Raw genomic sequence first — 26092 nt, 5'->3', positions numbered from 1 at the left:
AGAGTTTATTACTTTAGCAATATCCCAGCCCCAACCCCAGGAGACAGCAAGTTTCTCAGTGGCAGGCAAGCTATTGAAAGGGCGTTCCTAATGAGTAAAGGAAAAGGAAGTACCTTTGGCTGCATTCTCTGCTGCCTCTGTGAGAGATCAGCATGATAGAGATACTGGACTCTCAAAGGTCAAGATAACATGTCATCAATTCATGAGGCCTGCTGCCATTCCAAGGCTGTTTGGATAAACCCCTGGAGGACTCAGTTGTGAACTGGCCTTTATATGAGTAACTAATAAAAAACAATACCTCATTTGCAGTACATCTCTCTCAGTCAATTCTAAGGGAATGTATGACTGTTAAATATCTTAACATAGCATTTTAATGGTTACAGCTTAATTGTTTTCCTGAAGAACATATTACATGTTTTTGTTAAGACTAAGGGATAACTTTAGCTACAGCATGCTGAAATTCAACAGAGTTGTTGAAAGATGGATACCAGTGAAAAAAATAAAGAATAATTTTCTCTTAATAATAAATAAATTTAATAAAGTTGCAAAATTTGTAGTTATGGGGCCAATCAGAATATATGCATATGCATATATACACAGCCATCAATTGATGCAAACTATACCATTGAAAACAAGTAAGCCAACTTCATCTTAAATCTATTTTTAGCTACTTACACTCTTCCTCTCCCTCCAACTTTCTGCAACATTAGATGTTTTAGGATATCATGTTATTTTAAAGAACCATTTGTACCTTAATTTCAGTACACATGTGGACCTTATTGGCATTACTATATTTGCCATGAAAGCAGAAAACCACACAAATTATTATGACTTAGGCTTAGATCCAATACATTGCCAATACAGTTTTGTTGGATTTAGCCACTGCAGAAGTGGTGATGTGAGAGGGAACGTACACATACTATTTTTTGCTCAACCTTATAGGCAATGGAAACTGTGTTCCATCCCTCTCTTGTGCTAAATAACTCCTACTAGTGCAACTGATTTTGCAGTAATGGTAACATTAGGTTCTGGCCATAACTGGAGAAATGTACCATAAAGGCTTCTTTAAAGTCCTTGCTACTGTTAAAATTGTGGCCTTTGATGCTCTCAGAGATTTCAATCAAGCATGGAGAGGAGGAATCTAATGGTTTTTGAATAATCTATTTTGAAATGGCTCTCTTATTAAGAAGCAATCCACAGTATGTGTTTATTACATGTACTGAGCTCTATGGACGGCAACGATAGTAAATATATGTTAATGGTAGGTATGCATGTTTATATACATAATATATAGTGTGTGCACAGTTTATACATAGAATCATAGAATCGTACAGTTGGAAGAGACCACAAGGGCCATCCAGTCCAACCCACTGCTGTGCAGGAATTCTCTATCAAAGCATCCCCAACAGATGGCCATCCAGCCTCTGCTTAAAGACCTCCAAGGAGGGAGACTCCACTACTCTCTGAGGGAGTGTGTTCCACTGACGAACAGCCCTTACTGTCAGGAAGTTCCTCCTAATGTTGAGGTAGAATCTCTTTTCCTGCAGCTTGCATCCACTGTTCCGGGTCCTGTTCTCTGGAGCAGCAGAAAACAAGCTTGTTCCCTCCTCAATATGACATCCCTTCAAATATTTAAACAGGGCTGTCATATCACCTCTTAACCTTCTTTTCTCCAGGCTAAACGTCCCCAGCTCCCTAAGTCGTTCCTCATAGGACATGGTTTCCAGACCCTTCACCATTTTAGTCACCCTCCTTTGGACATGCTCCATTTTCTCAATGTCCTTTTTGAATTGTGGTGCCCAGAACTGGACACAGTATTCCAGGTGGGGCTTGACCAAAGCAGAATACAGTGGCACTATTACTTCTCTTGATCTAGACACTATACTTTTATTGATGCAGCCTAAAATTGCATTGGCTTTTTTAGCTGCCGCATCACACTGTTGACTCATGTTCAACTTGTGGTCTACATGGACTCCTAGATCCCTTTCACATGTAGTCTCTTTTTGCCAGGTGTTCCCCATCCTATATCTGTTCATTTCATTTTTCCAACCTAAGTGCAGTACCTTACATTTCTCTGTGTTGAATTTCATTTTGTTAGCTTTGGCCCAGCTTTCTAGTCTATACACATACATATCTTTTTATATCTATAAATCTACCAAGTAATGGTCCAACACAATCAATTATAATGAACATTTCCCCAGATTTGGACAGTATCTCTCCAGTCCAGTCTTTCATTACCTGTCACCTCAAATAGTCTTTTCTTGAATGAGCAGACAACCATCCCATCCTTCCTTCTGAGTAAAGGACTGCTTCTCCTTTCTGTTACCTTTTGTTTTAACCTGGAGCGAACTTTCAAATTAGGCTCTGAGGCTGGAAATAGAGACAGTAAAAGGTATCATTACAGAACCGAAAACTGGCAGGCTGTTTTAAACAATGGGAATAATTTATTCCTATCTTTGTAATAAATCAGAAACACTTGCTACATAATATAATTTTATTAATAAATACTATTTGATTATACAAAAGATTTAATTTGAAAAGCAACTTTAATTTTTTACTATATGTATCTTCACACCATCTTACATGACATTCCAACATTTATCAAGAAGCTTCAGGTTCAAAAGGCATGATTAAAGGGCACATATGAAGTTCACAGAAGTCACATTTGAGCCCAAGAGGATAACAAAGATAAAGAGGATAAATACAAATTCCAATGTTCCCAAGAAGAACCCAGGTAAATTCCCTAATACACATAGGCAGTGCTAGGAAAGAATTCTACTTAAAATCCTGGAGAGCCACTGTCAGTCCAAGTAGATAATAGGGCCCAACGGTTGAATTGTCTGATTTAGTATTAAGGATTTAATACCAGGTCGGATTTAGTACAATTTAAGTACCCCTTATCTGAAATGTCAAAATCTGAAATACTCCAAAATCCAAAATTGTCCATGTGGCTGGCTGAGATAGACACATTTGCTGTCTGATGGTTCAGTGTGTACAAACTTTGTTTTATTCATAAAATATTTTGTATAAAATTACTTTCAGGTTATGTGTATAAGGTGTAGACAAAACATAAATGAATGTCATGTTTAGATTTGGGTTTCATCTCAAAAATATAATGTATATGCAGCTATTCCAAAATCCAAAATACGTCTGGTCCCAAGCATTTCAGATAAGTGAGATTCAACCTATATTATGTTCTGCCCGTATGCTTTTTTTTGGCAATAATTGACATTAACTGATGTTTCTAGCAAATTGGTGTGTTTGCAGAATAGGTGAACCATTTTGGATGTAGAGGCTGGGTAGCAACAGTGACCACCAAAGCATTCTTCCTGTAGCTCCTGCCTATTTCTCTCAGCTTGATAGATTGCTCACACTAGCCTGCTATACGCAGGCCCTCTCACTAGCCCTGAACTAAAATTCAGCTAGTAGTCTTAGATTTATTTATTTATTTATTTTCATCCCACCTTTCTCCCACAGTGGGACCCAAAGTGGCTAACAACATATATAAAACACATTAAAACAACAATTAAAATCGTACAATTGAAATTGTAAAAATATATAAAAAATACAAATATAAAATTTAAAACATACAAAGTGAAAAACAATAATCTAAAACCAAGCCCCTCATCCACCAATAAAACCAAGCCTGCAAGATTTTAAAAGGCCTGTTTAAATAAAAATGTCTTCGCCAGCCTAGTCTCCCATGGAAGGGAGTTCCACAGGGTGAGAGCAGCCACTGAGAAGGCTCTCTCTCATGTCCTCAACAGGCAAGCCTGGGATGGTAGTGGGACCAAGAGAAAGCCTTCTCCTGAGGATTATAGGGCTCTAGGTGGTTTGTATTGGGAGATACAGTCTCTCAAACAGTCTGGACCTAAGCCGTGGAGGGCTTTATAGGTCATGACCAGCACTTTGAATTGTGCTCAGAAACGAACTGGTAGCCAGTGAAGCTGTTTCAATAGAGGGGTTATACGTTCCCTGTAACTGGTTCCAGTCAACATTCTAGCTCTGGCATTTTGGACCTGCTGAAGTTTCCAAACAGTTTCCAAAGGCAGCCCCACATAGAGCGTGTTACAGTAGTCCAAACGGGATGTAACCAAAGCATGTGCCACTGTAGCCAGATCTGACGTCTCAAGGAATAGGCGCAGCTGGCACACATGTTTTAATGGTGCAAATGCACTCCTGGCCACTGCTGAAACCTGGGCATCCAAGCTCAGAGTTGAGTCCAGGAGCACACCCAACCTGTGAGCCTGAGATTTCAGGGGGAGTGTAACCCCATCCAGCTTAGGCACAGCCCCAATACAGATCACTTCTGTATGTGGAATGGTAGTGGTGCCATGTCATCCTTTGCTTCTTCAAACCAATTTTTTGGGGGCCAGTGTGATATCTTTTAGCTTACAGCATAAGAGATTCATCTATCCTCGGAGCACCTACACATCTCACAACCTGCCAACAATGGATTTAGTATTCTGAAATCCTCACTTGCAGTGCAGCTGCCATGCTCATAATGTCCTGCTTTTGATAAAATGGGGAATATAGCTACAGAAAACACACAGCATATCTAGTTTGTAGCATTCCTTCAAAAAACGTATTTTAAAATACTTTTCATGATTTTATTATTTCCTTATGTTGCCCATAAACAGTAATGCAATCCTACTTTTAGTATTTTTAAAGATGAGTATCCTTCTTCCTGACAGCTTTAAACTGTCCAATCAACATTCAAAAAGACTGCATTATCACTTTAAAAAAACTGTCAACCTGTAATTCTACCTGACAGAAATTGCAAAAAGTCATCCCTGGCATTTATAAAATAGGCTTTTAGGGTTATGTTCTATTTATAATTCTCCATGTTCCCCAGCAACAGAAGATTTCCATACCAGTGCCTGCATAATGTGATATAATCCTGTGGGCCCAAAGAAAAAGTACTTCAACAATGACTAGGGAGAAGTTCCATTTGCTTCCCAATTCACTCTTATGCCCAGCTGCTCTGATTGCCTTGCTATTTTTAACTACCAACCCATCACACTCTGCATTTCAATTAATCGCATAAACAAAGCAAGTAGTCTTTCTGTGACTGTCTGAATTCATGCTACCGTGGAAAAGACAAATTCTTTGCATAAAAGATCAAGCAAAATTATTTAAATGAAAAGTATTTTACAATGTGAGCAGACATTAGATGTTTTGTCTATTCTGAAAGAGAAAGAAAGAGAATCAATCATGTTCCCGAATGTGTTTTGGAAACAGTACACCTACAATGCCCCTATGAGAGATGACAAAAGAAATAAACAACTGGTTTACTAATTTAAGATGACCATTTCCCATAAAGCCTAACCCTTTGATTTCATGAAAAGGGTAGCTGTAATATGATGAAATGCAGAATGGGGCACCATTAATATTGTTATGGTTTTCTGATAGGCCTCTGTTTGTCCTCACAAATAAATGTGTCCTTCCTCCAGTTCCTCAACCATGTCTAGAAGGAATGAGGTTGCTCAGTCATATCTAGAATGAATCAAAGACTCCTCCAATGTGGGATAAGGCATTAAGGAAGTTAAAAAGTGAGACATAATGCTCTTGTTTCTAAATGTTGCCAGACAACAGTCTCCAGACAAAGTCCCATTCTTGAAAAGCTGTAGGAGAAGCCCAGGTTACATACAAGCTGCCTACTGCCTGGGCACAGGGCAGTGCAATAAGATCCGTCGGAGATGGATACAAACCTCATGTAATCTGTGCCTGTTTTTCCATGTGATAATCTCGTATATTATTCTATCTCTAATGTATTTTTGTTCAATTCCAACTTTTCTCCCCCTGCACTAATTCCCCAGCAGGCCGCCCTCATCAAGAGAAAAAGGTCAAAAGTGGCTTCTTGGCTTGGAAGGAGATGGGATGGGAGGGAAGAAGGACAGCAGTGTGCAGTTATGAGTGTGAGGGACAGAAGGCCTAGCAAGAAACTTCAGATACTTCTCCATTTCCTATCTGTCAATCTTCCTCTCTTTTTCCTGTTCATTCTCCTTATTCTTTTGTATTCATCAAAGCACTCTGTTCATCCTCTGTCTGTTTAGTTTCATTTGTTCCTGTTCAACTTTGCATGTAGCCCAATTCCCCAATTCCTACTTCCACATGAGTCTATATACTGTGCATATGATGACTGGCTTGCACTGGCATCAGTTTAACCTAAAAGCTATGGCAAAGCCATGGGGGAAAACACAAGTGGGATAGTTTGGTGGACTATAGACATGACACCCCATAGTGATCCCCAGCCCAGTGTGAGAAAGATTTCCTTATTTAGAATGGGTTAAGCTTGAATTCCAAGCAGTATAAGCTCAGTGATTGTCATCTAGCCTTAGAAGCTATGACAACCCAGCCCTTCAACCATTTAAAAATGTTATCCTCTTCCTATGGCAAAAGTGGCCCTCAGGAATTCACATGGAACTGTCAAAAGTTTGTTCCCAAGCATGTATTGGTCATAATTCTTATTTATTTTCATGGCTTTCAATATTATAGATTCTAACAATGCATCCACTTGGCATGACTTCAGATGGAGTATTTTGTACTGTTATTCTCTAAATCTCCTGATGTCTCCCTGTTTGAATATTGGGAATTATTTACAAATGTCCATTTCAAAAAATATATCAAGAGATAGAAAAGGAACACAAAAATAACACACGTGAATGCTTTGCAAAGTTAGCTACCTTTATAACTATAGCTCTCAGTGGGATTAACCATGCCTAACTCTCCATAGGATTAGCCTATTTACTTATCATAGAAATGAATACTACTGCATATAGAAAAATGCTTGTAAGATTGGGGCCTTTTAGTTTATATAAAAAAAAAATAAGACTGAAGGAGGACATGAAAAAATTGGATACATATGAATTATTTTTCTTCACAGAAAATAATTGAACTCATTAATTCAAGTTGTTTGATTGCAGTTAAAACACTGATACACAGTACTACGGTGTCATTAAGCTAAATGGAAAGTAGCATCTTACTATCTGTCATTATCTGGGTTTCAGTCAAAGAGGGGATATACACTGAATGGGAAGATCACTACCATTTAATGTAGCCAATATAATTTAACTATGTGATAATGTCACTAAGGACAACTGAAAGTGAGAACAATGTAAATATACATTTCATTATGGAGAGCCAAACATTGAGAAAATGATGATAGTTTTAAGTGCCAAAGTGTTCATGAAAAATTGTGAGCAGTTTCAGTTAAAAGCTAACATCCATCTTTCAGGCTGCACATCCAAAGATTGTTGCATTCCAGAAGAGACATGATATCCTTAAATTTAAGTGGTTTATTTTAAAAAAGAGTTTCTTTGCTATCAAAGATGAACTTATACAGGAAGTGCTTTATAAAGGTGAGATTCTGAAATATGATAGGACGTAACAGTGTGTTGTACTACGTAAAACAGTGAAGCTTACTGCACTGGTTTTCAGGGACGTTCTCAGAACGGCCTGGCAGGGAACGGAACGAGTGGTGGACGGATTTTACTGCACACACCAGTCCCTCACTCATTCCATTCCCCCTCTCTTCTGTGCCCATTCCATTCCAGAAGGGAACGGTTTTTGAGAACTGTTTTGAACAGTTTTCAAAAAAATTGCCCCTTCTGGAACGGATTAGGAACGGAAGAGAAGGGGAACGGAATGAGTGAGGGACTGGTGTGTGTGGTAAAATCCGTCCCCCACTCATTCCGCACTCGTTCCTGCTCCTTCCGTTCCGTTCTGAGGACGGACCGCGCAGGAACAGTGCAGTAAACTCCAGTGTTTTTGTTGTAATTTGTTCAAAGTACAAACAGCACTTAATGAACGTTTTCAAGAAGTGGTAAAAAATATATGTATTTTAGTGAGCAAGTACTTCTTCTCCAAGTTGTATAGCTGTATATAGAAAACTTGAGTTTCAGAAAACAACTTTTTGTCATGGTTTAAGATTAGGAGTCTAGATTTTTACTTATTTCATTCTCACTCATGAGAACAAAAAAATTATAATGTTTTCTCCTTACTGGATAGGAAGGTGAAAAATTTTGTTCTCCTTTCTGGATAGGAAGGTGAAAAATTCTGGCCTGTTGTGGACATTTTGTAATTTATTTAGTTAGTTAGTTTGCATAAAAGTATTGTGTTTTCTTCAAAGCACCATATGAGTTTTCCCTAAAATTGTAGAAAAATAACAACTGAATGGAAAAGACAGGGGAATCGAGGATATTTTCAGTCTTGCAAAAGACTAAGGAATTACACATCAGATGAATTTTTTTTCAAAGAAAATAAGAAAATTTGTGAACATTCTTACATTCATGGATTTCTATTTTAGATAAAAAAAAAATTGAAATATTTCGTTACATTTAATCTCCAGCCTGCACTTGAATAAATCATTGCATCACAGAAATCAGTGTTAATAACCTTGACCTTTTGTGACAACTATACACAGCCATTTTCAGTGATATCATATTTTGTTCTAATGTAGGTGATCACATTTCTTCAGCTGCAATCTCTATTCATATACAGAACTGTTGTCATGCCTGCAGGGCAAGCAACAAAACACACTGGTGTGAATGAATGAATGAATTGTTGGCTGTTGCTTTTGTTTATTTGGAAAGTCTAAGTAGGGGGAAACTATACATGCTGCCTTGAGCTCCTTGAAGGAACGGTAAAATATAAGTAAAACAAAAGTAATAAATATTAGGAGACATTTTAAAAAGAAACTATGTTGATAGCAGGACAAGATTTGTATTTTATCATTTTGCCTTTTATGTCTCAAATTATTTAACAAGTACAACCTAATTAGCACCGTCAATGCAACCTTGCATCTGGCAGACTAGTTTAAGAAAATTGATTGTATACCACCAAAAGTCAATGAGACACTGAGGAAAATCTATTGGAATGCTATTTCCTTTTCTTTGGAAGAGAATTATGTTCAATTTCAGCATGATTTGCATTGCTAACAGTGAAATCCAACTGGGAGGAATCATTCTCATTTATATTACTTTCCCATGAGAAAATCAAGACAGAACTATAAAGCTAGTGCTCTTATTCGCAAATAGCTCCATAATACTTACTTGGCTTTAGCCAAGACATGTAACTTGGCAGCAAGAACCTTTAATCACAATTGTGGCCTGAGCACATAGTCAAGGGTAAGTGTGCTTTTTTTAAATGTGAACATCATTTTTTGTAAATAAGTGAGGTATTCTGCTTCAAAGGTTCTGATTTGAGATTGCCACATATGTAAATTTTGCTTAACACTCATAAATGAATTTTAAAATCTTAATTTCTTTCCCCTCCATTTATAATGAAAATTGATAGGATTTCATTACATACTTACCAACAACAAAACAGAGAAAACTTCTCACCTATCTGTATTGGTTACATTCACTAGATACAGCTATTGCCATCCTGGAGAATAACTATACAGTGGTACCCCGGGATACGAAATCACCGCGTTACGAAATTTCCGGGATACGAAAAAATTAAATAGGAAAAAACTGTTTCGGGTTACGTTTTTTTTCCGGCTTACGAAAAAATTTTTGGTGCTTTTTGGCGCTTTTTCGCACGAAATCGCGGCTTTCAGCGCTAGCGGCTATGGCTTTTTCGGGTTGCGAAATCTTTCGGGTTAAGAACGGCGCCGCGGAACGAATTATATTCGTAACCCGGGGTACCACTGTATTGTACTTGCCTATCATGTAGATGCTAAAGGTATGGAGCAATTTTTTTAAAAATGTAGTGGTCACATTAATTCAACACACAAACAAAGCTGAAAACCCAGTGTTTCCAAAAAAATTTTAAGGGCGAAATGCTAAACAATCCCGATAATTTTGTATTAAAAATTCAATGTTTTTCTATAAATAATGGTTTAGAGTGAAAAAACACATTTTTACACACTAAAATGTCTGCAGAAACTCATGCAAAACTGGTGCTTTTTGGGTTAAAGCCATGTGGAGCTTAGAGAACAACACAGTGGAATACAGAGTGGAATGAATCATATAACTATGATATAGTGATAAAATATGTATAGATTAGGAAATATAGGCCCTGTATAGAGGGCCCTTTGCAGCGCGTCCACGATGTGTTAGGGTTGCCTTGGGGTGGCGCATGCACACGCCCTGCAACTCTAGCACATCATCAGCATGCCGCAGTTGCGCAGCACCATACAAATGGTGCAATGATTACACCGAAGCTGCGCCACTTACAAATGGCGCTGCGCAGCTGCAACATAATGGAGCTGTCTCTGGCGCTTTGCGGTGCCACAAAAAGGAGCCACTTTTTACAGCTCCTTCTTTGCTGCATAGTTCTGTTTGTAGGCAGTGGCGCTCCTGTGCAGCAAAGAGAGGCGCCGAGGAGGCGTCTCTTTTTGGCAGTCTGCACCCTGCCATAGATATAAAAAATAGAGATATTTTTCCTAGACAGGAGGCTAATAATGCACTATTACATTGGGGGAGGGGATACTACAAAGGAAAATACATAGTCAAATATATTGATATGATTCTCAGATCCTCAATATTTATCCAGACACCACAAAAAGGCCTTTTAATTATGACTTTCATAATTTTAGTGATTAATTAAAAAATCTCTAATTGCCACTCTGGTTCTAATATATAGTGGGCCCTTGTATCCACTGTGGATGCTCAAGTCCCATTAAACACAATGACACAGTTTAATGGTGTCTCTTACATAAAATGGCAAAATCAAGGCTTGCTTTTTGGAACACACACACAGACACGCACACACATATCTCCAAAGCCATGGATGGTTGACTCTATGGATAAAAAATCCACCGGCATGGAGGGCTGATTGTACATTAGTTTTGTGTCCCTAGTTGTAAAGATGGGCAGCAGGCTGAAAGACACAATAACATGGAATTTGATAGGCTACAACTGTATTGGCTACAGCTCAAGAGGGTTGGCTCGGCATGGTGGATGGATTCAGAAAGTGGATGAACTACCTGCTGACTGAAGATCAGAGACAATTTAAGAACAGGTGCTAAGGATCTATTTTTATTCTTCCCCAGTGGACCACACAGAAGACTTCTATGTGTGATGTTCACAGAGCAAACGTCCCCCAGGCCAATCCAAATAGTCAGTTTATCTGTCCTTTCCCAGGGAAGCTATGAAATTGCTCAGGCTCCTGAGAAAACTGTGCCACCAAGGTAAGATGGATGCTTCTCCAATTCCATGCTCACTCACAGGGTACAAACAAGGCCTGGGATTTTGAAGTTTTGTTATTATACAATGGGAATATTGGCTACTGCAAGGAAAGTTGGCATTTATTATTGTTGTGTGTCTTCAAGTCATTTCTGACTTATGGCAACCCTAAAGTAAACCTATCACAGGGTTTTCTTGGCAGAGTTTGTTCAGAGGATATTTGCAATTATCTTCCACTGTGGCTGAGAAAGTGTGACTTGCCCAAGCATCTCCCAGTGTCCTTGTCCAATACTCAAAGCACTACATCACTCTAGCTCTTTGGCATTTATTATAGAATTGTGATAAACCAATCCGTTGATTTTTAAGAGACATGAATACAATAGAGCTGAAAGGTACATGCTCCATTTGTACTGTACAGCTCTACTAATGCTTAGTATATTTAAACTTTGAGAAGAGAATTAGTGTGAAAAACATGATGTCAACTTTTGTGTAGATATGGGTTCTTTTATCCCACCTCGGGCACTTTGTAGCTGAAAAACCATCCTTTCAGCCTTGGTAACCTCAAAGTCATATTGAAATAGACACCTGTAACCTCAGTCAGGCTCTTTCAGACCAAACCCATTCAGACCAAATAGAGGCACTTCAGCCTGTGCTACAGATGTTCTAAAATAGTCCTTGTTCAGTATATTGCATACCGGCCCAACCTCATTTACATCTCCTTTCTCATTCAGATAGTAAAATATCTGGTGGTGACAGTATATATGGGTCATAGTTAGGCTCAATATTGCTAATCAGTTCCACTGTTTGTTTTGTGTTATTGTATGACATGATATGTGCAGAACATGGAAACGTTATATGCAAAGCTTGGCCATGGTGACATTAATAAACTCTGCATATATGTATGAACTGAACTGCAGAAAGAAAGTGATGAAAATCATTAACCAGACTTCTTTAACAGTGCACTTTTTTCAACCCAGCTGAAATTATATTGAAATCTGTAGCCATGCAATTTGATAGATATTTAATGTTACTTGCCTATTACAAACATGTACTTTATATTTCATTTAATACATTTTAAAATGGTTTTAGTTATAAAATTGATTTAATTGTTTAACTGAATGTTAAATACTTTACGTCTCTGTTTGTGTGTGTCGCTAAAACATTGTTATTCTTTCAATCTCTATTGGTTGAAAATTGCCTTGAGTCCCAGTATGAGGGGAAAGGCAGTATAAAAATGAATAAAATAAAATATTTTAATGTTTACTTAAGAACTGTATAACTGATAGGTAGGGATGGAATTATTGCTGTTTCCACTGATCCTGAAAAAAACATTTATAAGGAAAATGAATGCCTGTGAAGAAGCAGACACAAATTGAGAATGGCTTCTCATTGTCCTCTGTTTGTGCCGTTTCATAATCACAAAACCTGCTGCTGGTGAAGAAATAAGCCACTCTCCATTCATAGCCTTAGAAAATGAAAAAGAGGAGGGGGAAGTCCACTTCTTGTGGCAAAGGTCAATCATTAGCCAGCAAAGAACCTGTATATACACATGAACATTTCATGGGACAATTTTGTCTGGAATAGTCCCATGAGGATGTTGTAGGCTCCAGGATGTCCCTTTTGCCTTAGGGATGTCCCTGCAACCATCCTGATCAGTTTAGGGTCATTTCACTCATGTCATCTTGATTCCTGTTGCTTTTTCCTCTAAAACTGTTGAGCGGTTACTGGAACCTTTGTGGGTATGTTACCAAATTAGGTCTCCTGCCACCTCCCAATTATGTGCCCAAGGCCTGTTACTTAAACAGGATACACACAAAATGAAGCAGTTCTCATAGCTGACATTATAAGAAGATATTTTTTTCATATACCTTTCTGTGTTAATTTTATGTTCCTACTTTTTCACTGAAAGCTTGATATATGAACAGAAAAGATGAAGTGACCAAAATGAAATTAGTTCATTATTAATCTTTATATATTATTTATGGTGTTTGCAAACATCTCATAGTCTGCATTCTCCCTGTAGCTGGTATGTTTTGAGCCTAGATATCTGGAATAATGTAGAGAAAACATATGGTTTTAATAATATTACAGCCCTTTTATACAGACAATGAGAACCGAATTAAGTATTATTTCAAAACCTCCATAGAGATATAAAAGTATCAAAAACTGCACCAAAACAATACTGTTAACATATTTGAAGAGATTTGGCTTTACCAGTCAAAACTTTTACACCTAAAGTACTGATAATGATTTTTTTTTTTTAAAAAATAGAGGAGTTTAAATACCTAAATTTAAAAACTGAGTTAATACCCAGATTTGAAAAACAATTTGTTGGAACCTATGGTGTTATGAAAAAAAACCTAAACAAGTATTTTGCAACAACTTTATGTATCTGTCACTTCAATGACAACGGTTTGTAAGTCACTATTCATAAAAGATACCTTAAAATGTTATTGTGGAAAGATCACTGAGCATAACATCCATTTTCATTTTATTTTTCATTTTATTTTATTTGTAAGCCTATGCTTAATGTGTTAACAATAGTGTAAGACAAAACCAGTTTAAGTGGCTAAATCCAACATAAGTCCTACCAGCAGCACACTCACTGAAATCAAGCTAAGTTAAATTAGTCATTTTGCAAAGGAAAAGCTCCATGTGTGAAAATATCCCAAGTCTTATTGAAATTATGTCTGTATTGTCTGTCCTCATACATACACTAAAAGGATGATTTAGTGTTACATCTGAATGCAGCTAACGTGAACACAAGTGTATATTCCCAATCTGAGTTGAGACACAAACCATGGTTTAGTGTTATGGGTTTATCTTCTTAAGGACTTCTACCATTCCTCTCTCTCCCTCCGGTTTGGTTGTGTGGAAGAGATTGGTAGGTTCCATTTCTGTTTTATAGCAATCAAGGTTCAATGCATTATCAGAATGCTCATTTGTACAAAACCATCCACTCAATAGTTTCATAAATTATAATTTGAAACTGGCCTGATTCCATTGATTATCATCAAAATTAATAACAGTTTGTCCATATTTCGAGACTATACTTGGGCTGTGAAAGTTTTTATACTCCTTGCAGTCATGCCAGAGAAGAACAAACATGGTGATCATGCAAGACAAAGGACAGGCTAGGATAATTCTTGTTGTCTTAATTAGACCACCATAGAATAATATCAAATTAAGGTTTGAAAAAACCACTAAAATAGAACTGAGTTAAAATTTAAAGTAATCTTATCATATTCACCAGTTTTGCGGAGTGGGAAGTCATCCTTGCCATCTTGTGCTCCTGGTAATGGGTATTTGTAAGAAGGAGATGTTCCACTGAGGGGTGGAGAACTTTGATCCAGTGAAGTATGATGAGCAGCCCTACAGAAGAGAGAGAGGGTCACTTCAGGACTACCATTTTGTGATTTAATAGTAATTGTTCACCCATCTTATCCAAATACTTTTTTCTCTGTTTACAACATTTTAACATTTATAATACATTATGGAACAGTGCAGAACTTCAGAGGTAACTTCTCCAGATAAGCCAAAGAAGACATGCAGGCTCACTTCAAGAAGCATACAGACAGAATTCATCAGATTATCAACTACTGTATTTTAAAATCTATACATAGTATTATTAACACAAACTGACTTTTAATACCCAGATAAATACACCAAGATTCAATTGTATACATCAGAAGAAATTTCAGTATAGTGCAACTTTATTTTACTTTTCATAGGCGGGTTACAGACCGCCATTTAGGATGTGCTCCGCGCGTCCTAGGGTTAGGAAGGGGCGTGCTAGGGTTAGGAAGGGTTGCCCCTTCCTAACCGGCCCTGTTCCCAACACACGCGGAGTGCGTCCTAAATGGCAGCGCCCATCCACATGGGCGCTGCCATTTTTAGGTCGTGGACACTGCGCGTCCAGACGTGGTGCGATGGAAGTGACGCCGCGAGTGCATGCCTTGCACCTCGTGGCACCACTTCCGGGGGCCAAAAAGGAGTGCCGTTTTGGCGCTCCTTTTTCACTGCGGCTGGAAGCCTCGCAGTCTGGCCACTGGGGCTTCCCGCCGCAGCTAATGGCGATGGCGGGAGAACGGCCACTTGAGGGCGGTCTGTAACGCGCCTTAGTTTTTATATAAAGCCGTTTTCCTCTAAAGGAAAAATCAGTATTATCAAAAAAATTTAAACGTGCAGGACTATATCTGCACAACACAGTTATAGTACATTGATACTGCTCTAACTGCCATGTCTTCGTTCTATGTAATTGTTAGATTGGTAGTTACAGAGCTCTAGACCATTGTCCTGAGCTACAACATTTTATTTCTTCTAACAGGGGATTCTAAGTACCACCCTAAACCATCAATCCTAGGATTTCCTAGAAGGTAGCTTTGGCCTTTGATGTAGTATCGGTCTGCTATAACTGTTCAGTGTAGACACATGGGTCATCATAATTCCATTTAGGTACCTGTTTGAGACATACCTTTGCCATATGAGAAAACGGTCACTCTTTCTGTGGTTTGCTGTACAATTTATCATTTCACCAACTTAGGTGAAACATTTCTCTAAATGAAGAAAATGTTGTGAAAAATACTTCCTTGTTTGTTTTTAGGAACCAGGTGTAATCCTGGTCCTCAAAAATCTCACCCCAAAACATATACGTACTTGAAATGGCAACTGTCATGACTCTATTGTCCAATCAATCTGATTATAGCATTTGGGATTTTGACCTGAAAACTATGGCTATTTAGACAGATATCAATTCAGACAAAATAATATTTTTCTTATTATAAATACTGTACATCTGAAGAAAAATATTGGGAATAACTGTATTTTGAATGGGTGTGAATAAGTGTGTTTTGAATGGATGGCCACATCTACCCATCACTTTAACCCAGGAATCCTAGCTTAATATAACTCAATATGAATAAGCATGTGGACTAGTGCACTCCAATATTTCTTGAGTGTTTCCTCCATTTGCAAGACATAAAATCTGAAGAATTAAGGGGTTGTTGCCAGGGAAAACCTTTAACCTTGGATACATTGTACTGAATAGTTTATTACTATTAAATTACATAATACTCTAATACATTTTAAATTATTATTTATGAAATTAAATATTACATTATATGTAATTGATCTAATGCATTATTAAATATTAATTTATTAGTATATGCATGAGTATTTAAATTTTGTTTTGCAAGTGCTTGTGAATCATACTGAAATGTGTTTTTTCTGGTAAATTCGTCTGACGTTGTGATATGTTTAGAACAAATTGATGGCTTTTGTATGACATCTGAACATGGGATAGTTTTTATTGGCCAATTATTTATTAAAATATTTATATCCCCCCTCCTCTATTGTGAGGATTATAGTTAAATCCTTTCTTTGCTAATAGAGGAACAAAAGCAGTGCCTTTGCTTGTTCACACTGTAAAAAAGCCTGGATCTGTGTCTTGAAGGGACACATGAATTGAGTTTAGTGTGCCAATTTGTTTAAATTGCTCTTTACATTTGTTATAAACTAAGATTTATTAATCTGCATGAAAAACAACAGAAGAACGTTTCTTCCTGTTGCTGCTCATCCAATTCCAAGCGCAGTTCTACAGATGAATTTCTTATAACAAATTTAAATTGTGATTTTACTAAGAAACATAAAGGTAGAAAACAACATGCAGTGGAAAGACAACTATCAACATACAAAAGGCAAACATAAATAATAATTCTTACTAAAGCTGCATAATATTCTACCCAATCTCCTATAATTTTGCTATGTGCAAAATCTGCATTTGTTTTGCATGTTATTTTTCTGATACATTCAGTATACAGCAATCATTTCTTCAGCATCTGTTCTGTTTTAATTTATCTGCGTTCACATTTCATGTTTCAGGTATATATCTTGGTTGAAACCAATCTTTCTCTGAGTATTGGTTTATAAAAGAGCTTGGTAACATTACCTTTGGACTACACCTCCCTCTGGTGGCTTAGGGGATTTGGGGAGTTATAGTCCAAAAAAAGTAATTTTCCTAAGCCTTGGCTCACAGATAGAGAAAATCCTTATACCACCCAAAGGGGAGGGGGTTTAATTTATCTGAAGGTTGAACATACGTGTACCAGAGCTTGGGATGTCGACTAACGGAATGATTCTTCCCATTGGCTGTAGAGTCTTTTGTTGCTGATTTACTCAGGAGGAACTCTTGAAGTTTCTGTTTCACTTCTGTGCTGGCCACTGCCCCTAAAACATACAAAGATTTTACTTGTTCCCAAAGACAACAACATACACCATTTGTGCTAGTCAAAGTCAATAGTCCCTGAAATTTCTTTTTGAAATGAAAGTCTGAACATATATCGGATATGTTCAAACGCATGGTACAAAACTAGGGGGGCATATTCCATAACATATGTGCCATTGTGATCAGTGAGGTAGCACAGGTCCAAGAGAATCTTGTTTCAGAAACTAAAACATGTCATCATACCACTGCTAAATTTATGTATTTTTCCCTATAAGCTAAAAGCATCTTTAAAGGATGCCATAAAGTTCTCAGCTTTGCTGAATATTAACACACACTTTAATATCAAGGAAAAATTCCAGGGGGATAATGAGTGCATTTGAGGGTTACAATTTGTTACCTCCTGTAAACAGCATTTTGAAGCATGGAGACTATGCAGTTTTCTACTTCCATTCCATTTGTGAGGGGAATTATATGTATCTGCCTCCCCCTAGTGAGTATCACATTCCAGTAATGTCCTTTTGTTCTGAATTTGTTTGACTTAAAACCTAAGAAACAGGGGACTTTGTAAGTTAAAGGTAACACACCAAGCTACAGAGCTATGATTGAATTGTGTGTTAATGTGTGTGTGTGTCTCCATGAGTGGAAATACTTACAATTCAATTAAAAAGGACTGCTTGTGATTTTTAATAGAATAGTTGCACATTAGACTGAATGGTACCTTACCGCCCAGCTTTTTAATACACAGTATTAAGGGAGAGGAGAAGATGGTAGAGGAGGTAGCAGTTGGCATATCAACAGATCTTAGACTGAATTTTTCACCCTGTACATTGACTAAGCAAATCTTACTTTCTCGACTTCTTTCTTTGTTTCTGATTGGAGGAAGCTGCTCTCGCCGATGTCTCTCCAATTCCTGTTCTTGCCGCTGTTGTTCCAGTTTCTGTTCTTTCTCAAGAAGTTCTTGTTGTTGCTTAATGGCTAAGAGTTCCTGTTGTAACTTGCAAAGAACATAGCATCATGAGAAAGTGAAGTTTTTCGGATACAATTGGCCACGAGAAGTCTCCAATCTATTTGTACCCATTGGTTTTATTACAAATTAAAATTAGCTATGAATAAGTCCATTAAAACCAATGGGAATTAAATTAGTTATAACTGATATTCCATTGGTATCAATAGGATGTATGGAGAGATCATGTCTTGGTTATCTCAGAGGTGTCAAAGTGATTCAAATGCAACTGTTCTGAATTACGTCATATAGAATGGGATCAATATCTCTATTAAGAACAATACTCATTTTGTTCTTTCACTCCACTGTTCTAATCTTTTTTAGAAGTAAAGAATGCCATAAAGTGTGATGTAGCACACTACGTATGGTGTTTCCCAATCTCCAAAGTACCACATTTTCATATCAGAAAATGTTATGCCATTCTCTTCTCACATGGTTAGCAAAGAAAAATTTTCATACTCAACTATTCCTCTGAGGAGAGCAACAGATGAGAAGGCATGAGCATAACAGCCAAATCAAAAACTTATTTTAAGTTTTCTTGCAGTGCTTAAGTGAAAGTTCATGCCTAATTTTCATTTACATTTGGCATTCTACCTTTTCTTTTCAAAAGTCACTTTTACTATTTCCATTTTAAGGGGAACATAGTCCAGAAGTAAAGAACATTTACTAAACTATTTGAAAAACTAACCCATGAAAGAATAAAAGGCAATTTTGCAGCTAAGTACACTTGACTCTCTCAGGTTACTAGATGCCTAAGGGGTGGTTCAGAATTTTTAGTGATCTCACTTTTATTTCAGTTAAGCTATTTACAAATATGAATGAAATTCTGCATACAGGCCAAGCAACATATGATATTGCCACAAGCATTAAAACTGACCTTCTGTGCAATTCTCACTCAGCTTATGAGCACAGACATGAACAGAGACCAAAAAAGTGCACTTTTAAAGCAGATCAATACTTCTGTATAAATGACTTAGGAAATTTCCAGAATGCTTTAATTCAAAATACTCTAGTTTACTCTTAAAAACTTATTTCAGACAGCTGTTTCTATTATGTCGGATGGCAAAACCCCCCAAAAAACTTTTATGCAGGACAACCAAAGTGATAGCAAACTAATATAAGTTTTCATCACATACAATGTTCATAAATAAAAGCAATAATTCACACTTCATTACTCAACTGTTCTATGGCCTTTTGGAGGCATCCCCTTTCCCATGTGACTCTTCTTTCAACATTGAGGTTACTATTATGTTCTTTGGGGAGAGAAAAAAAGATTTTGCTACCTTTATGTGTTCCTGGATTTGAGCTTGGTGCTGTCGTGTGAGGTTCTCATGCTGTTTCTGAAATTCTGCTATCAGGAGCTGTTTCTGAATTTGCTGCTGCTGCTGAATCAAGAGGAGCTCCTGCTGTAGTTGCTTCTCACGCAACAGTGGATCCACCATGGGAACCATCATCCTGAGATCTGTTCGCAAATCCAATGGTGTGATAGGTTCTAATCCCACAGGAGCTTCTGACTTCACATCCACTAAGATATAAGGAAAAAAACCAAAACAAAAAGGGGAAATAGATTGAAGTTATGAAAAATTATGAATAGTGTGGGAAAAGTCAGGAGACAAATCTCTTCTTCCTGTTTTGTAACTTGCAAGGAGTACCTAATGCAAACTTCCTCTTTGACTTACTGGTAAGAGCTGTTAAGTTGTGTAGTTACCAAGGACAGGTCCTTTTCAGTGATTATTCCTCTCTTTGGAATCCCCTTTCTAAGAAAGTACACAGCTCCTTTTCTTTAAAAAGAGAACTCTGACAATTTCTTTAAAAGAATTTAAGACCTGGGACAGACCAGCCCAATGGTGTGGCATCCCTCTGGAGTAAAAAGAACCTGGTTCTTCCAGGTTCTTTTTACGGTGCCATTGGCACACTTGTGATGTACGCAGTGTACGGCAACATACGGACATTGTTTGTCCATTATGCAAGATGGTGGCACCAGTGTAGATGGGACGCCTCCATTTGGATGCCGCTGTGCCATGCTAGGGTTGGGGACTGTGTGGTTGGTGCACGGTCTCTAAACCTAGAATCAGCAGCGGCATGGCGCTTTGGGACCGTCTGCCCCGCACCTAAGACACACTTCCAATCCATACTTTTCAATAAATGTACTATGCATTTGAAAAGGCTTTGGTTGCTACTGATTTTGAGGGGGTGGGTTTTAATGTCTCCATTCATGAACTGATTGATTTACACTTAGGATGTGTTATGAGATATCAACATTTTTCCCTAAACCAATTTCACTGGTGAATGTGTGCTGGAGGTAGTTTAGAACTGTAAAAAGTAAGATAGACAGAGAACAAACACAAAATTCTTCATATGCCTCCTTGTGGAATTTGCTGTCACAAAATGTGGCAACGGCTAAAGGTGTAAGTAGCTCTAAAAGAGGATTAGACTACTCGTGAAGGAGGATGATCTATCACATTCAGTATAGGGCAGAACCCCTATTGCAATGGGACAAACAGCAGGAATGAACTGTTATCTTCCCACTCTGAGAATACCTGCAAATGATCATTGGATCACCTAACTAATATTGGAGTGGGTTAGGAGTGTTCATTATTTGTCTCCCCTTTTCCTATTGCCATTCCATGCTTTACAACTGCTTTGTGCTGTATTAGACAAAGAACAGAAACAAATTTAACCTACAACCTTTTAGAAAAACACACTGCTTTGAATATTGTACTTTGAGAGATGCATCCTCACATTTTAAGTCAGATCACCACCATAACTACAGGAATACTATTTTTGTCTCTGTTGCCCCAGTGAATGCATTTACTTAGGAATAAACAGTGTTTTCTGGTAGAAAACAATAATACATTCTCAAAGCCAAAACCTGTAACCAGATACACACCTGCCCTTTTGCCCAATGATCAGCTTTACCTGCACTACTGTAAAAGGGCATGGCTTTGTGTAAACTTGCAAAACTACTTGAGGTCATATGGGTACTTGCAAAGAATACTGAGCAAATTCCCTCCAGTTTTCATGTAAACATAGGTCCCTAGATCACATAGGAAGCTGTCTTATGTCAAGCTAGACTGTCAGCCTATCTAGCAGGGTACTGTTTCCCTTGATTGGCTGCAGGTTTTTCCCCATCTCTACCTGGTGATGCCAAGGATTGATCTTAGGAACCTCTATGTGGTACCTATTTATCTATTTGCACTTTTACATGCTTTCGAACTGCTAGGTTGGCAAAAGCTGGGACTAGTGTCAGGAGCTCACCCCATCACACAGTGCCTGGGCCTCAAACTGTCAACTTTCTGATGCATTTTAACCACTAAGCTATCACGTCCCTTTAGCTAGAATGCAGAAAAGTTACTTCATTGGACTATAATTGCCAGATGTCCAGATTCTGAAAGCTGTAGTCCAAGAAAGTAATTGTCCTAACTCTGTCTTTAAGTTTCAGGTCCCAGGTTCAATCCCTAACATTTCCAAATAGGACTGAGAAATATTCTAGACTGAAATTCTACCCCATTATGAGAGCTGCTTCTGAACACAGACTAATATCATATAAGGGATAATTTCTCTGTTCACACTATTTTCACAGGTTGAGAATTGCTGCTAATTTTTTCTGAGTACCTATAGCAGGGATAATGGGGCATGCAAAAGAAACAATGCAACGCTTATAATCTAAAGAACACATTTTCAGGACAAATTCATTTCTTGGTCTCCTTGGAATTTGGTGTATAATTTCCAATGGCAAAGTTCTCAGAACCCATTTTTTCCTCAGAAGAAGGATTTCAGCACAGCTTGTTAGACCAGCTACAATAATGAATACAAAAGAAATATGAAATGTAAAATGGCCTCCTCTCATTCTTCCTCACCCTCCACTGGAATGTTCTTTACAAAATAAAGTATCCCTCTGAGTACTTTCAATGCTCAGTGTGCTGGTAAAACTAAAAGAAGATGAGGTCTAATAATTTCTCTTGGTTTCACCTTGCTTTTGAAATGGTATACAGAGCCAGGCAGATATGCTCATTCCAACAGACAGGGCATTTGGTGAGGGTGTGAATGTTACCAGTGCAGATGCAAGTGTAGTTGATAGTAGGGTCTTTGGTAATTCTTTAGCCTTGAGAGGACCAACAACTCCTGTTGAACCAGTAGGATAACCACACATTGTTTACTTAGCAGGGCAATTTGCTTTCAACAGCTCCAAGCATTTTCATGCAGCATAGTTAATAACCCCCAAGTTAGTGACCACTATCTCACATCCATTATTTCAACAGAGTAAAGCTTCAACATGCCCTTTGTTTTGGAAACATTTAGCTGGTAGACTTCAGAGACAAGCAACTGGAAAATTTAAGAAAATTTAAGAATTCACCTAACTCATCTGCTCTTAAAAATAGAGTTTCGGTCATCATTTATATAGTGCTGCCCAGACGGCCAGCTGGCCTGCCTGCCTGCCTGCCTGCCTGCCTCCATCCATCCATCCATCCATCTATCTATCTATCTATCATCTATCTATCTATCTATCTATCTATCTATCTATCTATCTATCTATCATAGTTGAAAGGAGAAGTTTCATGGTGCAAAACAGATCAATTTGCATTTCATCCAGTAGAGGGCAGTACTACACAAGCCAGTTGTTTTTAAAAGCAAACCTATAGATTAGCCTCCATGCCTGGATGCCTATATCAGAACTACATGCATCTAGTCACAGGAAGTGTATTCCACTTTTGCTTATTAAACAGCATCTTTCCTCCCGCATCCCCTTTCTTTCTGTTCAAGAGAATGAACAAAATATAAAGTAGAAAATATATTTTGTCATAATATTAATGGTCTGTTCTTCCCAAACAAAAATGTGCATAATAATAATAATAATAATAATAATAATAATAATAATATACTTTCCTTTAAATGTTTGCATATGTCAAAAATGAAAAATAAAAATAAATGTGAATAGAGATCAGGGCTTTGATATGCAGAGCTTTATATTGTTATATTTGCATATGTATTTTAAACTTGTGATTGGGAATAATCTGGCATATAAGACAAAAACCTCCAGTTGCTGAATAGATGCTGAATATTTCTTTTTCTTTTTTTCCTATCAACAAACAGATATCAATTGCTGTTACAAATATAGTAGCATTTATAGCAGCATTTACTTTCTAAAATAGCTCTTGTGAATCTCAAGGTATCATTTGTGTTTCCTGCTTTCCACCCTGCTAGAATTGTATTATCCAAGTCCTGGCTTTTGTTCGAAAGCTAATAACAAAATTGCAAAATCACCCTTAAGTTACAAAAAATACCCTTGATTATAAATAATTGTCTCAGACTAAAAAGAAAAGCGGACAGCCAGCAAGAATCCAGTCCTTTCATCCAATTTATTCTTCAGCAAGCCACATTCCATTTGTCTAGACTAAATATAGCAGCGTTTATACAAGAAATCAATAGTGCTTGGAGAGAGCAGAGCAAAGACATGAATATTTCATCAAACTCGCAGAGAAATGGCAATCAGCGAACTGACAGCTCAGTGGAGGCTGACTCCTCCGGCCCTCCAGATAAGTCTTTGTTATTTGGACGATGGCTCATCCCCTTCAAGTCCCAGCCTTATCACAGGCGCTCTTCTATTTTTAGCATTAATTGCATTGTAGGTGACAAAGGCTTATCATGTTTAAAGTGGAGAGATGGATTTTCTTACATCCGTTGTGCCACATAATAAGCCTCACCAGGAACAATACAAGTTACTAGAGCTTAGCAAAAATACTGTTTCCCAAAACTGCCAACTGGAACCTTCCCTGACCTGGAGCCTTCAAGTTGTTTTGGTCTAGGGCCCAAATTCTGCCTGATCTTGGAAGCTAATCAGGGCCAGTCCTAGTTAGTACTTAGATGAGAGATCACCAATGAATGTTAGGCTATATTTCACAGGAGGGAACTGACAAAATCACCTCTGAGTATTCTTTACATGAGAAACCCTACAAAACGTATCAGGCCACCATAGGTTGATAAGTGACTTGAATGCACCTAAAAACAAACACCTCCTATCAGTTTCTGCCAACTCTCTCTTAATTGGGAATACAGTCGGCCCTTCTTATACACGGATTTTTTATACACGGATTCAAGCATACACAGTTTGAAAATGTTCCCAAAAAGTATAAATTTACCTTGATTTTCCATTTTTTCTAAGGGACACCATTTTGCTATGTCATTATATTTAATGGGACTTGAGCATACACGGATTTTGTTATACACGGGGGATCTTGGAACCAAACCCCAGCGTATAACAAGGATCCACTGTATGACTTTCATGAAAGCCACATCATCTGCCAAAACTGACTGTTGTTTTGTCCAACAAATTAACTTTGCTGCCTTATTCACTTTAAATCACACAGACAGGTCTATTGGGCACCCTCGTCATGTGCAAGGGGTTGGCCGAGGGCGCTCAGCCCACATGTGCCTCAGCCCTAACACGTGACGAGGGCATAACAATGGTGGCTCCCTGTACAGATGGGCGCCGCCATTGTTACATGCAGGACGCCTAGCCTCCGCACGTCATGGCGCCATTATATCGCGACTGCGCCATTAGCGCACTGCAGCATCATAGCGGATTCCCCATGGAGCAAAACTAGGCACTGACAGACTGTCCTTTTTGGGCAGTCTGTACCGGGCCTATGAAAGATCTGTCCAGCTTTATTTGAGCAAACTATTGTTTGAACAAGTTTAAGCTTTGGATGTATATTGGGAAACATGGATCCAGCGTGATGTATAATAACAGTGTTATGACTTAACATCATGTCATGATAATAGATTTAACAAATTACAATAGTTGTAACACAACAGAAAGAGCTACATCAGGTGGAGTTGCCTTTTTCTTCTGGGAAAATACAGCAACTTCTTCATCTCCTTCAGTCAATGGAGTGTGGGAATTAGAGTATCCTTAGTTGTGTTGCCTGGGGTTGATAGGGCTTGTAGTCCAACATATCTGGAGGGCACCAGGTTAGGAATGGTTGGATTACAGTGTAAGTTTAGGATTGAAGAGACCCACCTTCAGTGTATATACATAGACACTAAACCATTGAAGTAAACGTGGCCCTTCCAGGACTGCTCAGACTTACAAACCTACCAAAGCTGATGTGAAGATACAACAGGAGAGGGAGAATATCTTCTTATGTTCATTGGAGAAAAAGTAGGGAGCCTTGAGAATCCTTCTTTGGAAGGAGAAATGCAAAACCCCACCTCACACACACCTTGGAACTCAGCCACTACTATTATTATACTTTCCTTCAAATGTTTGCATACATGTCAAAAATGAAAAGTAAAAATAAATGTAAATAGGGATCAGGGCTTTGATATGCAGAGCTTTCATTTCCCAAGAGCCTGAAAGGAAAACATAGACAACCACATACTTCTATAACATCACCAAGGGGCAGTGAAATACTAACTACTAAGTGAAAGAGAGCTAGCTGCTGGCAAGCGGCATGAAAATGAATGGCTTTATTATACTGATTCTCTAAAATTCACTCTGCTTGTTGTAAATATGCAAACACACTCAAGCATAACCATGAATGCCTCCTAATTTCAAACACTCAAGAAGTTCCTAATTGTAATGTTCAGTTCCATAACTGAGCAAGCACTTAAACAGTGAGGTTTTATCAGCCTACTGTCTGACATTCACATTTCAAGCTAGCCTCTTGCTATTAACCAGTGGGAGACCTAAGGTTCTGATGAAAAGAAATTAAAGTAGCTATGAGAAAACCA

General features: G+C 38.0%; 1 protein-coding gene across 1 annotated transcript in view; it reads right to left on the bottom strand.

The window, feature by feature from the left end:
* HDAC9 (histone deacetylase 9) overlaps window positions 1-26092 on the bottom strand; it is a 553634-nt gene that overhangs the window by 279920 nt on the left and 247622 nt on the right. Inside the window, exons 4-8 of the mRNA XM_042472073.1 lie at window positions 19642-19883; window positions 18202-18349; window positions 17231-17357; window positions 14383-14504; window positions 2239-2370 (exon numbers count right to left, since the gene is read on the bottom strand). Coding sequence (XP_042328007.1) covers window positions 2239-2370; window positions 14383-14504; window positions 17231-17357; window positions 18202-18349; window positions 19642-19883 — 771 coding nt within the window. The remainder of the gene's footprint in view (window positions 1-2238; window positions 2371-14382; window positions 14505-17230; window positions 17358-18201; window positions 18350-19641; window positions 19884-26092) is intronic.

The sequence above is a fragment of the Sceloporus undulatus genome, chromosome 6 (genome assembly GCF_019175285.1).
Source record: "Sceloporus undulatus isolate JIND9_A2432 ecotype Alabama chromosome 6, SceUnd_v1.1, whole genome shotgun sequence".
NCBI lineage: Eukaryota > Metazoa > Chordata > Lepidosauria > Squamata > Phrynosomatidae > Sceloporus > Sceloporus undulatus.
The sequence above is the reverse complement of the archived record's forward strand: the minus strand, read 5'-3'. Positions and strand labels throughout refer to the sequence as shown.